Source organism: Henckelia pumila, chromosome 4, assembly GCF_033568475.1.
Source record: "Henckelia pumila isolate YLH828 chromosome 4, ASM3356847v2, whole genome shotgun sequence".
In the NCBI taxonomy this organism is placed as follows: Eukaryota; Viridiplantae; Streptophyta; class Magnoliopsida; order Lamiales; family Gesneriaceae; genus Henckelia; species Henckelia pumila.
The window spans coordinates 74,319,693-74,333,601 of NC_133123.1; the positions used below are offsets into that span (position 1 = coordinate 74,319,693).

General features: G+C 36.5%; 3 protein-coding genes, 1 long non-coding RNA gene and 1 other non-coding gene across 7 annotated transcripts; 3 read left to right on the plus strand and 2 right to left on the minus strand.

The window, feature by feature from the left end:
- Positions 1-3,109: 3,109 nt before the first annotated feature.
- On the plus strand, positions 3,110-5,893 carry LOC140863595 (lysine-specific histone demethylase 1 homolog 1-like). Its single transcript, XM_073267130.1, has one exon. The coding sequence runs from the start codon at positions 3,210-3,212 to the stop codon at positions 5,655-5,657; it is 2,448 nt and encodes an 815-aa protein (XP_073123231.1). The 5' UTR covers positions 3,110-3,209; the 3' UTR covers positions 5,658-5,893.
- Positions 5,894-6,250: 357 nt separating this feature from the next.
- Positions 6,251-6,335, plus strand: TRNAY-GUA (transfer RNA tyrosine (anticodon GUA)). The gene is given in 2 exon segments: positions 6,251-6,287; positions 6,300-6,335. It is a non-coding gene; the product is annotated as a tRNA-Tyr (tRNA).
- Positions 6,336-8,172: 1,837 nt separating this feature from the next.
- LOC140863304 (metacaspase-1-like) lies at positions 8,173-10,661 on the plus strand. 3 transcript variants are annotated; one of them, XM_073266637.1, is made up of 6 exons: positions 8,173-8,302; positions 8,743-8,910; positions 9,209-9,533; positions 9,730-9,841; positions 9,989-10,186; positions 10,501-10,661. In XM_073266637.1, exons 1-6 carry the CDS (start codon positions 8,272-8,274, stop codon positions 10,555-10,557), a joined length of 891 nt encoding a protein of 296 aa, XP_073122738.1. In that variant the 5' UTR covers positions 8,173-8,271; the 3' UTR covers positions 10,558-10,661. The 3 variants fall into 3 exon arrangements, with proteins under 3 accessions (XP_073122738.1, XP_073122736.1, XP_073122737.1); XM_073266635.1 differs by lacking the exon at positions 8,173-8,302 and having other exon boundaries at positions 8,502-8,910; XM_073266636.1 differs by lacking the exon at positions 8,173-8,302 and having other exon boundaries at positions 8,502-8,910; positions 9,212-9,533.
- On the minus strand, positions 8,273-10,633 carry LOC140863306 (uncharacterized). Its single transcript, XR_012143916.1, has 5 exons — positions 10,445-10,633; positions 9,713-9,889; positions 9,082-9,185; positions 8,750-8,840; positions 8,273-8,455 (listed from the first exon to the last, which is right to left on the minus strand). It is a non-coding gene; the product is annotated as an uncharacterized lncRNA (long non-coding RNA).
- Positions 10,662-10,764: 103 nt separating the features above from the next.
- LOC140863305 (uncharacterized) lies at positions 10,765-12,792 on the minus strand. The gene is made up of 3 exons (XM_073266638.1): positions 11,846-12,792; positions 11,296-11,456; positions 10,765-11,091 (listed from the first exon to the last, which is right to left on the minus strand). Exons 1-3 carry the CDS (start codon positions 12,467-12,469, stop codon positions 10,926-10,928), a joined length of 951 nt encoding a protein of 316 aa, XP_073122739.1. The 5' UTR covers positions 12,470-12,792; the 3' UTR covers positions 10,765-10,925.
- Between the last annotated feature and the right edge of the window lie 1,117 nt (positions 12,793-13,909).

A 13,909-nucleotide genomic window follows, 5' to 3' on the forward strand; every position in this document is an offset into this window, starting at 1 on the left:
TTGTTTTCCTTTATTTGATCATTTCCTTCACATAATTGAGTGAGCTTTTCCCATATTTCTTTGGCAGTAGTGCAGCTTTTGATCTTGCTAAACATGTTTTTGTCAAGAGTTTTGTATAGAATGTCTCTGGCTATATTGTCAATATTGGATTTCCTTTTATCTTCAGAAGTTCATTCAGCTCGAGGTTTTTCTATCATCTGAGAAGCACCTTCAGTAATAGCAACAGCAGTGTTGACTTTCATAATCTTCATTGGTCCATCTGTTACAATGAATCACATATCATCATCCAGTGCTGATAGATGTGCCTGCATACGAATTTTCAGTCATCATAATCTTCTTTTGAAAACATAAGGATTTTACTGAACGATGTCATAGCTAGGGATGCCATAGAGAAGAGATGATTCAGGTGATAAGCAAGAACCGCTCTGATACCACTTGTTAGGATCGAAATATGTGTAGAGGGGGGGTGAATACACAATTAAAAATTTTGCGGGTTCTTCGATCTGATTTGTAAGAATCAGACAGAAGTTTTGTTGCTTAAAACTTTTGATCTGCTTGAAAGATCTGAACAAGTCAGGCGGAAGTAATCTTCCTCACAGATTGAATTCTTAATAATACTAATGCAGATGAAATGAAATAAGTGCAGTAATTAAAGAGATAGGGTTGTTTCTGGATGTTCGGAGATGAATTCTCCTACGCCACCCCTTCTTCTATTTCCAGAAGGATTCCACTAGAAGACTTTGACTTATACAATCCCTTTGTACAAATCCATTCCAATCAATCCTTTGATAGGAACTCCTAGCAATACTCTTACTCGAAGCAGAACAACTTTTCTACTTAGAGTTTACAAAGTGAAGCAACAAAGTATGCTTCGGTGGTTTGATCTGGAAAGCTGTAGCTTTGATCTGGATCGATTTGAAGTGTTTCTTTGAGCTTGATCGATCTGTAGTGTGTTCTAACTCAGAGTATCGAGACTTTGATCTGATGAAGTGGGTATCTGAGTTAGTGTGTTGAGTGAAGGCTTTTTCGACTTTGATTTTGATTGCTTGTAATTTTTCACTCTTGGTCTCGTATTTTGAATCTTCAAAATGCTTGAGTATTTATAGTCTTCAAAAGTAGTCAGTGAGCCGCCAACAATTTCTGATATTGGGCCGCCAGCATATCTCAATAAATAGCTCACAAATCTTGACTTAAAACGTAGGCCGATCAATGTTCAAAATCTTATTAAATTATTTTCTCGTTTTCTCCAACAATCTCAGCAACGGTTACTTCAGGGTGAGGCTTCGATCTGGTTGATGACTATCTGACCTTGTTTCAATCGATCTGGTGTAATAAGATATATGTCTGTAGAGTTATCTGTATCTTGATTTCATCACGGTACTTTGATCTGGTAACCTTCGTATATTGAAATCTTTAACATTTAATCTTTGACGAGTTCGATTAGTTTATTTAATTGGTTTTGTTTTGACTTTGTTATCACCGAAACTCTAGAGTTTGATCTCCAACAAATATAATTTATATAAAAATATAAATATATAGATATATCGTATATATAAATATATATACGATATATAAATATATATATATATACACGTATATATTTATACACAATATACGATATATATATATATATAAATATATATATATATACACGTATATATTTATACACGATATACGATATATATATATAAATATATATATTTATATGAATAAATATATATACAAATATCGATTTATCGTGTATATATATATATACATGAAACATATATATAAATATAAATATATATATAACGCCACATCGCAAATAATATTTATATATATATATATATAAATATATATACAAATATCGATTTATCCTATATATATTCATATATATATATAAATATGTATATATATACACGATACATATATATAAATATAAATATATATATATAAATATATAAATAAATATATAAATAAATATATATGAATAAATAACGACACATCGCAAATAATATGAGTGCTCAAAATATAAAATATATATATATATATATATATAGATTTCATATTTTGATTTTTTAAATATATAAATATACATATATATATATATATATATATATAAATACCGTGTATCATATATAAATATAAATATAAATATAAATATAAATATAAATATAAATATAAATATAATATATACTAGTGACCATGGCACACACGATGTGTGTGCATAAAAAACCGATGCTCGTGAAAAAAATGGAGAATGAAATTTTTTTCTTGAGAAGATAAAAATCAAGTTTATCAATTTAGGAAAATTAAATCGGTAACTGCATAAAACTTATAAGCAAAGTGATGACCGGTTAAAAAAGTTGAAAGTGAAGTGCTAAGGGTATTTTTGGAACAAAAAAAAGATTCACCAAAAACAGTTTTTAAAAGGGACTCTCCCTTTATTAATAGTATAGATATATATGATATATATATATATATATATAATATACGAGAGATTACACATATATAAAACATAATGTTAAATATAAAATTATTTAAAATGAATGAAATAATATACTTACTTTAAGTTGAATTTTGCAGATGACGAAAACGAAAATTAAAGTCGATGAACGAGAGATGCGGAGAAGAGATTAGACGAATACTAAGTCCGACGAACAACAAAAAATTAAAGATTATAGATTTGAGAGAACGATACAGAAATTGAGCAATTGAGCATATTGTGCGAAGTCTATTTAAAAGTCATTCGTATAATTAAACGGATAATTGAGCAGATATATGAGCGCATCTCGACCGTTGAATTGGATACCCATTAAAATCGATACCGTTGAATTGGATATCGATTGGTGGATGGCTGCCAACAAGGCAGTGTCCGCCTACAACTGTGGCGGACGCTGCCTTCCGTTCGTCATTCAAATTGGCGTTTCACCTTATTATTGCAACTTTTTAAATTTTACATTATTTTTTAAATTACATTTAATTTTTACATTAAAAATAATAAAAACCCCAATTTTATTAGCTGCAAATATTGATTGACTTTTAAATTATGTTTAAAAATAATGATAATATTTCGTTTGTAGAAAGTAGGAAACGCGAAAAAAAAAAAAAAAAACCGAAACGGCTTAATTTGGATTTCAATTACCAGTTGAATTTATTCTCCGCACTAAAAACCCTAACCACCGGCGGACTCGCATAGGCCGATAAAGACGACCGAGTCACGACCAGAGATGGCAGCGGCCGCCGCAGCCACCGTCACCGTCACCGAGGACTTAATCGGACCGGAATCCCCCGTTTTGCACTCTGTCTCCGATCCCAGCTCTGAACCCACGGACATCAACAATTCCAGCCCAGCACCAATGGAAACCAACAGCTCTGAACCCACGGACATCAACAATTCCAGCCCCGTACCACTAGAAGCCACTATCGAACCCGTCCCCGAACCTCAAACACAACCGGAGTCACAACCACGCAAGAAAAGGCGCCGTCGCAAGAAAATCTTCACGGACATGATCTCCACTGCCTCGCGCCTCCGTGTCCTTCGTCCCCACCCTAAACCGAACCCAGTAGCCGAGGATGACGTCCCCGACTCTCCCTCCTCCCACCAACGCAAGCGCCGGGGGCCTTCTGATTTGTCTAAGGAGGTCGACATTGAAGCTCTGATCGCCATCTCTGTTGGGTTCCCCGTAGATTCTCTCACAGAGGAGGAAATTGAGGCAAATGTAGTCTCCCAAATTGGTGGCGCGGAGCAGGCCAACTACATTATCGTGCGCAACCACATTCTGTCCCGCTGGCGCTCAAATGTCGACGTGTGGCTTACTAAAGACCACGCGCTCGAGTCCATACGCGCTGAGCATAAGAATCTGGTGAGTTCAGCCTACAACTTCCTTGTGCAACATGGATATATTAATTTTGGCGTTTGCCCCGCGATTAATGACGTCAAGAACAAGGTTGTCAATGAAATGCCTGAAGGCAGTGTGATTGTTATTGGTGCCGGGCTATCGGGTTTAGTTGCTGCTAGGCAGTTGATTTTTTTGGGATTCAAGGTTTTGGTGCTCGAGGGCAGGGAACGACCTGGTGGCAGAGTTAGGACCAAGAAAATGAGTGCAGCCGATGGTAGTGTTGTTGGTGCAGCGGATTTAGGTGGGAGCGTGTTGACCGGAATTAATGGGAATCCATTGGGAGTTCTGGTGAGGCAGCTCGAGTTCCCGCTTCACAAGGTGAGGGATATATGTCCCTTGTATTTGCCTAATGGTAGGATGGTCAATTCGGATGTTGATTCAAAAGTGGAGTCATCATTTAATAAATTATTAGATAGAGTTTGTAAGCTTAGGCAGGGTATAGTGGAGGAGGTAAGGAGTGTGGACGTATCATTGGGGACAGCTTTAGAGGCATTCAGACATGTGTACAGAGTAGCTGAGGAGCCATTGGAACGGATGTTGCTGGATTGGCATCTAGCGAATTTAGAGTATGCTAATGCCACTTTGATGTCAAACTTGTCCATGGCTTTTTGGGATCAAGACGATCCATATGAAATGGGTGGCGATCATTGTTTTATTCCAGGAGGTAATGGGAGGCTAGTTAGAGCTCTGTCAGAGGACCTACCTATCTTTTATGATTGTGCAGTGGACAGTGTTAGATATGGAAGTGATGGGGTTCTAGTTTATGCTGGAGGACAAGAATTTCGTGGTGATGTGGTGCTTTGCACAGTTCCTCTAGGAGTGCTCAAGAAGGACGCAATTGAGTTTGTACCAGAGCTTCCTCAACGGAAGAAAGATGCAATTGAGAGATTAGGATTTGGGTTGTTGAACAAGGTTGCCATTTTGTTCCCGTATGATTTTTGGGGTGGAGAAATCGATACCTTTGGGCATTTGACAGATGATCCAAAAATGCGAGGAGAGTTCTTTCTCTTTTATAGTTATTCTTCAGTTGCTGGCGGGCCACTTCTTGTTGCCCTTGTTGCTGGGGAGGCTGCAGTCAAGTTTGAAAAGATGTCTCCAGTGGAATCAGTAGGCAGGGTTTTGGAGATTTTGAAGGGTATTTTCAGCCCAAAAGGAATTGCAGTTCCAGCTCCAGTTCAGGCCATATGTACCCGCTGGGGTCAGGATCAGTACTCTTACGGATCATATTCTTATGTAGCAATTGGTGCTTCAGGAGACGATTATGATATTCTTGCAGAGAACGTTGCTGATCGAGTTTTCTTTGCCGGAGAAGCCACGAATAGGCAATATCCAGCCACAATGCATGGTGCTTTTCTTAGTGGGATGAGAGAAGCTGCTCATATCATGAGAGTTGCTCGGAGAAGATCAATCCATCCACCTAACATAATGCCAAGTGGTCTTCAAAACAATGCTTTGGAAACATTGTTCGAGACCCCTGACCTCACATTTGGCAGCTTTTCTGTTCTGTATGATCGGCAGTCGACAGACTCGGAATCAAATGCCTTGTTACGAGTTGAATTCAGGAACGGAAAATTGGAGTCTGGTGTCATGCATCTGTATGGCTTGATTCAAAGAAAGCAGGCAGTGGAACTTAGTAAGATTGAAGAAGATACAAGGAGGATTGAGATGTTAACTCGCGATGATTTTCGGGTTAGATTGGTTGGAAGAAAAGGTTTATGTGAGGATGCGGAGACCCTCATCAGCCAAATCAGCCAAATCAAATCAGCTTCGAGCTAGATTTCAAATAAACTGAAATATAAAGAACCACAAGAATTTTGATTAGAGTTAGTGATCACAAATTCTAGGAATTAGCTGTAAACACTTTTCACTTTTGTAATTTTATCTTTGAACATCTTGTTGACTTGTTATCCTCGGTTCAATTCGATGAGTAAAAATCATTTAGGTATGCAAACAATCAGCTTAATTAGTGTATTTTAGCCAAAAAAGGAATAAACTTAATCTATTACTATTTATTAAGTCTAAGCACCTTATAAAAACTGTGATATCTTGGTCTGTTTTTTATTTTTCCAAAATTACCCCCTAACTAACTCACTTCTTTGTTTTGGATCCTTAAATCTTTCTCTTCAATATGTAATATTATTTAAACTCTTCTTGATTCTCATAATATTAATTTTATATAACAAATTGAATAAAGAAATAAAATTACAAAATATATTTCAATTCATACAAAATATAATTTAATCTTCACGATGCACGTGCTTTTAGCTAGTAATGATATGAACTATGCTCGTAAATCAGTCTTGTTGAGTTTTCGTTCACTTCTTTAAGAATTAATGATCATATAACACTTATTCAATAATTCAAACAAACCGACCTTAGCTCAGTTGGTAGAGCGGAGGACTGTAGTTGTCAATAGCTATCCTTAGGTCGCTGGTTCGAATCCGGCAGGTCGGATATTTGTTCCCAAAATTTCCATAATCTTATTGGGTTCGAATCCGGCAGGTCGGATATTTGTTCCCAAAATTTCCATAATCTTATTGGGCTACTGTTCAATTGAAGCCCAATTTCGTAAAAGGCCCATAACACCCATTCACTTTCATTTATTATTGCAGTTATTCCCGGGTACATTACACATTTACATGGACTTCGTATGTATGGGCATATAATATAAGCATCTTCAATATTCAGATCTTCCAATTTGTGGAATTATAAGTTAATTCTAAAAATTTAAATTATTCTCTCAAAAAAATTTAAAATTAAATATTTTTATAAATTTGAATGATAAAAAAAAGTAAATTTGGAGATCATTAAAAGTACTAAATACAATTTTTCAAAGATGTCTACACATATAGTAATTATTATTTACTTTTTTTAAAAAAAAAACATATTTTTGTTTTATATTATATAACAGTTTCTCTCATCTTCATCATTCTTGTTTTTCCCTTGATCCGGAGACGGGCTACACCACACAGATACAGATAATTTTATTGGTCTACTACTCTACTTTGTTCCAAGATAAATTTTGGTGGTTCGCCATTCTGCCTAATAACTTGGTAACAAATCACTATTCTTAACGTTGTCATTTAGACGTTGACGGTCGGTCGTCCACCATTCAGCCTAATAATTTTCTATTCTAAAAGTTGTCTTTAGACTGACTGTCGTTCACCGTTATGATTTTTAAAAAAACTGTCTCTGGACATTGTTAAATTAATCGACTGCCTAGATTAATATACATTTTTTTAATTTTAAAAATTATTTGACATATGTTAATCAATTTGTATCGGACGAAGATAAAGAATATGCCATTAATTTTGAATTTGATAGAAATGAGTTATAGGAGAAATATGAAAATGAACAAAAAAAACGAGATATTTAGGTAATGATTGCAACTTTTAAAAATAAGTGATTGTGAATTTTTTTTTTAAACCTACCACTTTTTAATAAAAATGTTTAACGGTTCGTGGGTTCCGGTTCTGGTTCCGGTTCCCAGCTAAAAGTTCGGAACCAATTTGAACAGACAACCCTATTTGGTAATTCCGGACCCGTTCCGAGCCCCTGGATTTTTTTATTACCTAACCCACGCGGGGTCTGCATTAAAGTTTTTATAACACCGTGACAAACCAAACTTGGTGTTTCTCTCAACGAATTATATCCGCTTAGAAAAGAGCACCCGATTATTAAAAAATGTACCAAAACACTGCAGGCCTATGTTTAGTAATTTGTCAACGATAAAGGTTGTCCATAACATAAGAATTAGAATCCCAATCACATCTATAGCACTGGGAATTTTATGAGATCAAAAATATAGCTTTATGAATTAGATAAATTAATGATGGCACCAATATATCTAATCAAATGCAAATCCATGCATCTTAGTGACCCATTCCGACGATCAAGAAACTCGAAAGCAAGATGATGAACACTCACTCTAATATCAACCAACAGCTCAAATCTAATGGAATACTATGGTCCGTTTCCGATCGAATGCGATTAAACGAGAAATTCTAGAAAGCTAAACCCAGTATTCACTCACTTGTCAAATGTTAAAAAGTTCATCAGAATATTTCACTTTACAAAAAGAATCTAAAAGGGGTCTCCACTCCATAGATGCAAACACTGCAGGATATTTTTTACTTGTGCCCATAATATTTGCTCTATTGAAGTCATTTGCTCCAAAGAGTGGATTAAGGCCTCTGCATAAGTTTGATATGCTAGTGCAAAACAACTTTTCTGTGACAGAATTACCAGTACAAGCCAGGTGCTCCAATTAGTCATGCAAGAATCTGATATTCACAATAGAGCTTGACAATTTTACATGGTAAGAAAAGTGGCATCCGATTCTTCCGAGACGTAGTAAAAGATCGGTAGCAATTTAAAGAGATAAAAGCTAATGAGCAAGAGGGTCACAGCCTTCATTCAAGGTAATATGCCCTCAAAATACATCCGCGCGTTTCAACTCCTGATAAGGAAGAAATGGAATCCTCGTTCTGCTTGTAACTTTTCTGCTTGCATGATTACCATAGTTACAATATCTATACCCCGATTTCGGAATTCAAACAATATGAAAGCAGGACCTAAATAAGAGAATAATGGGATCATGAAAAGTAAGGTGAAACTTCATGCTACTAAGGGATGAACATGAAAACCCACTACCTGTGTAGTGGGTATAAAGTTCACTTCAGAATAAAGACTTGCATTTTATAACTAATTAACCATATTACTAAAGTTTCTATAAAACTAGATTTGAAATCAGAGCGAGCTAATAACATGACTGAAATGAAGGGAAACCCCTTGAGCTGTATGAGGAAATATACATGCAGTAATAGAAAATTTATAAGAACTGAGAGTTTGGATATTTCAGAGGCTACCTCGAACCAACCTCCGAGAGGAAAGCGTGCGTTCCTCTGTGGAGTCAGTTACAAGAACCAGAAGTACGAGCTCCGGGGAGCCGCACATGACCTGAAAAACATGAAAAGTCTGCTAGTTGAGCAATTCAATTTTCCCAATGATTCCATCCTCATTCTTGCAGGTAATGCTGAGTTCCTTAACCAGGAATAAGCATATTTATACAGCACACACACTTTTAAATGAATGTTTTTTTTGTATATCAAGAGTTCTGAGGAACATTAAAATATTGTTGAAAAAAGATGATATACATGGAGAATGATAATCTATAAAAGGAAACTAAGCATGTATGTACCTTGGAAGTTGCAGCATAAAGTTGATTGATTTTGCTTCAATGAACTCAGTTACACAGGAGTTTCGGCTCTCCTTTAGGTTAAGAATCTTCTCTTTAAATTTAGCCTATAATGAAACAAATTTTACAGAAGATGAGTCCCACTGTTCTCCAACAAGGAATAATATTGAAGTGGCCTTCAAGTGGCTGATGAGGGGCATTCAACATGGGGACTCATTGGTATTCTACTTTTCGGGGCACGGCTTACGACAACCTGATCTCCATGGTGATGAGATTGATGGGTATGATGAAACAATATGCCCTGTCGACTTTCAAACTAAAGGAATGATTCTCGATAACTACATCAACGACACAATCGTTAAACCGCTGATATCAGGTGTCACGCTTCATGCTATTGTTGATTCTTGTCACAGTGGAACTATTCTTGACTTATCACATGCTTACAACATACACACGTAAGTACATTATCAAATTCTAGGTTCCGTCTTTAAAAAATTGGTGCATTGAAGAGAGGCAAACTAAATTTCCTCATACGAGAACGTGATAAAATGTTTGAATGAGAAATATAAAAGCGACAGACTTACTAAACATTTATAGGATTCTTTCAGCATTGATTCAATTCATTTCTAGTTACCTGTGAACATTTATCAGGAGCAAATGGGAGGCTGGCCATCATCAATCAGTTAATGGTAAGGGTACAACTGGTGGGAGGGCTATTTGCGTTAGTGCCTGTGAGGATTTCCAACTAGCTGCAGACACATCAGTTGAGAATTTTGCCACTTATCTCTTTCTTGCTTCTCCTTTGTAGGGACTACTAAGCATCAAACATTTCATAAATTTCAAGCATAAGGAGAAGATAAGTGATAAAAATAATTAGTATGATATAGAAAGTGAGAAGCTTTTCTTGCAGGCCCTCTCATCAGAAAAAGAAATGGCTGGTGCCATGACATCCACATTCATAAAAGCAATCAAAGAAGCAGTTGCAAAGAAGAAGAAAATAACCTATCAAGAGATACTTAATTCTATGAACAAGTCCCTCAAACAACCTGATAGAACTGGAGGGCTTGGTGCTAGAATACGGAGAGTTTTCCATCGAAAGATCTTGCAGGTTCATTCTATATCCTTCATAAACATGTAGCTTCAGCAATTTACGTAGGCAACAAATTTGGGCAATACGAAGTAAGCTTTGGACATTGATGTATAGAATAGGTATTCAGACTTGGATAAAATTGCGAACTTTCTAGTGGAACATAATCAAGGCTGCTCCAAATTGGAAAGTTCCATGTTATTAATTTGTAGTTTGCTGATACAACACTAGAGTAAACTCAAAATATGTCAAAGTTTTCATAGGGATCTTTGCACTTACTGTGGAAGGACTACATTTTAGTTTTCTGATTTTTCGGAGTTGAGAAAACTTTTCAGGATCCACTGTTATCATCATCTGAAGTGTTCGACACCAACACAGAGTTCAAGCTCTAATAATGCAGTGTTCACTGAAACATTGCAATGGCCAGTGGAGGAAGGCTTGTGGGAGGTCCTCCCTTCTCTAACCCACGTGATCCTTTAAGTTGCGCAACGAGTATCAAGAAAATCAGCATCCGCTTCCTCGTAATTAAGTAAGATTAATCGTCCGGCAATGACACAAGAGGATGTTACTATTCTTAATAAATTGTAATACAATTATATTTCATGAGAAATGCCTTATAAGTTACAGCGGCTAATTGCCATTCTATACAATAAGAAGTTCCTATGAAGACCCTCCGGGAATCTAAATTAAAGAATAAAGAAAATCCTGGGATTATACAGCAATGAATAAATATGATAATAATTATAATGTAGATACATCATTAAGGAGAACTCCAGAAGAGATACTTGGTTTGATTGGATGAACTGGGAACAGGATTAGCAACAAGAAATGACTTCAAATGCTTTGCGAATTTCTTAGGTTTCTCAATGTTCACAGCATGTCCCGCGTTCTTTATTATCTCCAGCCTTGCTTTCTCTCCTATGTGCCTGCAAAATTATCGAACAAAATAATTAAAATATTTGGAATTTGATGTTTAATTCCAAAATCTCTGCTGCAAAATTATATCATATCCATTTTTTCAATGCCCTTATTTTTCTTTGTAAAATCATATCTTACTATTTGTCCGCGTATTAAAACCCAAATGCATATTGCAAAAGATTGGTCAAGTAATAGAAAGTGTTTCGGCTTACATTTGTAGTCGGTGTGACAATTCAACTGGAAAGATTTTGTCTTGCTCTCCCCATATTATCAAAGTGGGCTGCACAATCTTGGGAATATTGGAAAGCTGCCTCTCTTTGATCAAAGCTTGGATCAGTTCCTTCTTCTGTTTCACATGATCTGTACAGAACACCTGAACAAAAATCATATACTTCAAAATTTCATATGTTTCCACTTCGAAATTTGATCAACAATCGGTTAAAATTCATGCATGCAAATTGAATGTAACGAGGGAAATTCAACGTTTTTCGATTTACTTTAATGATATGTATCATTCAAGTGTATTCATACATGCAAACGCAGCTTCATTTAAAGTTTCTGCATGATGCATGCACTTGTTGAAGCAACTCATGACTATGTGTGAAAAACTTATGGTAACACACACGAATATCAACTGGACAAAACTGTTCCATCCAAAGGATGAGATTCAACGTCTTTGCATCATCCCACGTTAGCGATTGACGAGTCGAGTCGAACTCTGCTTTAGAAACTTAAAAAATAAGTCAAAAGAGGGAAACTCACATCAATGTAATCTGAGAGGAAGCAAGTGGGGACCCCTTTGGCAGGCCTAACAAAAGCAAACTTCATCAACTCCCTCAACTTCTCCGGCGACTGTGGCATCAAAATACTCGCAACCTCGTCCAAATCCGACACCTCGAACAGTCCATCCCTCAGATCCTTCTCCTCCAAACAAACCCCCGTGCAGCACAGCACCACCTTCTCAACCGACTCCGGGAACTGAGCCGCCATGCTGTAGCCCACAAACCCGCCGTAGCTAATCCCCACCAAGCTCATCTTCTCCACCCCGTATTCCAGCATCAGCCGCATCACGCACTGCGCCTGGAAAGCCTCGCTCCGTTCCGGCCGCGTCGTGGTAGAGTCGCCGAAGAAGATGAGGTCCGGCACGTAGATGTTGAAACGCGGCATCAGGTGGCGGAGCAGATCGCCGTACTGCCACATGGCGTTGGCCCCGAAGCCGTGCACCAAGAGGAGATTGGGTTTCGATTTCTTGTGGGATTTGGGGACCCAGCAATGCATGATTGTCCCTTCTTCGAGATTGGTTTTCACGGAACGGAGGCCGGAATATGAGAAAAAGCTTCTGTATAACCAATCCGCTGAACCCGTGAAGCTCAAACATCTCGCCATTGTTATTATCCTCTCCACAAATATTCAAGAAAGTCTAATCAATCTCCTTGAACACATACAGAGGGCTACAATATCATCTTCGATTCAGTATATTTGCTTATAGGGGCCGATTTGAATGCGCAAAACAGGGAATGAAGATCATATTGAACCTTGGAAGAATTGTCAATGGCAGAAGGTTTCTTCGGAGGAGGTACAGATTGGTTTGTGGTTCCTTCTCAAGAACGAGGATGATTTTGTGGGCGATACCGTACAGAGTTGAATATGTTGGCGTAGATTTCGGATTCTCCGAGATCAATGGCTAATGATTTGCAGGTCTCATGTTAGCAATTTATATACTCGTCACTTTGTATATTAAAGAGTATTTTAGGTATTTATATTTTAAAAATATTTTGATATAAATGATATTTTATTTGATATTAAAGATTACACAATCGAAATATCAATTTCATTAATGAATAATAATCTCATTACATCACGGTCACAAACGAATAACATTAGTGCAAATTATGTTTGATTCAACAGATGTTTTTTTAAATTGGTTAGACTAAATTGACCAATGGGAAAATATTTCAAAGCAAAATGTTTATTCGTGAAATCATCTAGAGCAGTCAATTTGGGTTAGTCCCGTCGGGTCAACCCGGCCCGCCACACAATTTAAGTGGGTTGAATTGATATTTTTTCAATCCAACAAAAGGTGGGCCTAGATGGGCCAACCCGCCAAGGCCCGCGACCCGCGCAGATTGGCCCGCGGGCCTGGAGGATTATTAATTTATTTTTATTTTTATTATGATATATGTATTTTTTAATAAAAGTTATGAATTTTTTTTTTATTAATTACTTTATAAAAAATTTACACACATGAAATCAATAATTTAATTTTTTATTAATATATTTTTATTAATATTTATTTATGAAATGATATTTATAATTAATTATAATTTTTTTTATTTATTTGTATTTATCGTGAACCAACCCGCGGGCCGGTCCGCCTAACCCACAACCCACCTTGGGTTGGGTTGGGTTAAGAATTTTCGGCCCGCCAGAATGGTGGGTCGGCCCGCCATTTACCCGTCAAAATGTAGGTTTTTGGTGGGCCGACTCGGCCCGCCATGGATTGGCCCGTTTCACAGCTCTAAAATCATCTTATCGAAACTCAAAATCAAATTATCTTATTCTACACTAATTTTTTGGTTTTAATATTTATTTATTGTCATAATTATATAAATAAACATATTTCCAACATCTGGCTTTAAAATTTTATTTTCAGATTGCCTCAAAAAAAAAAATTTATTTTCAGATTAAATAATTCGCAAACATACCCAAATATTTCAACCTTAGCTCGATCTCAAAATCTAATTATATAGATATTCACGCTTCGAATAGAGGTTGACTTTGAATGTATTTAACTATTTCTTCGAGTTCAAATTCGAACCTTCAATT

Excerpts from the sequence above, each read along its gene's own strand:
- LOC140863595 (XM_073267130.1), top strand. The coding sequence starts at position 3,210 with ATGGCAGCGGCCGCCGCAGCCACCGTCACCGTCACCGAGGACTTAATC.
- LOC140863305 (XM_073266638.1), bottom strand. The coding sequence starts at position 12,469 with ATGGCGAGATGTTTGAGCTTCACGGGTTCAGCGGATTGGTTATACAGA. Across the intron at positions 11,457-11,845 it reads TCCTCTCAGATTACATTGAT|GTGTTCTGTACAGATCATGT; the intron begins GTGAGTTTCCCT and ends ATTTTTGTTCAG. Across the intron at positions 11,092-11,295 it reads TTGTCACACCGACTACAAAT|GCACATAGGAGAGAAAGCAA; the intron begins GTAAGCCGAAAC and ends ATAATTTTGCAG.
- LOC140863304 (XM_073266635.1), top strand. The coding sequence starts at position 8,649 with ATGACTGAAATGAAGGGAAACCCCTTGAGCTGTATGAGGAAATATACA. Across the intron at positions 8,911-9,208 it reads TTCCATCCTCATTCTTGCAG|AAGATGAGTCCCACTGTTCT; the intron begins GTAATGCTGAGT and ends CAAATTTTACAG. Across the intron at positions 10,187-10,500 it reads TCCATCGAAAGATCTTGCAG|GATCCACTGTTATCATCATC; the intron begins GTTCATTCTATA and ends AAAACTTTTCAG.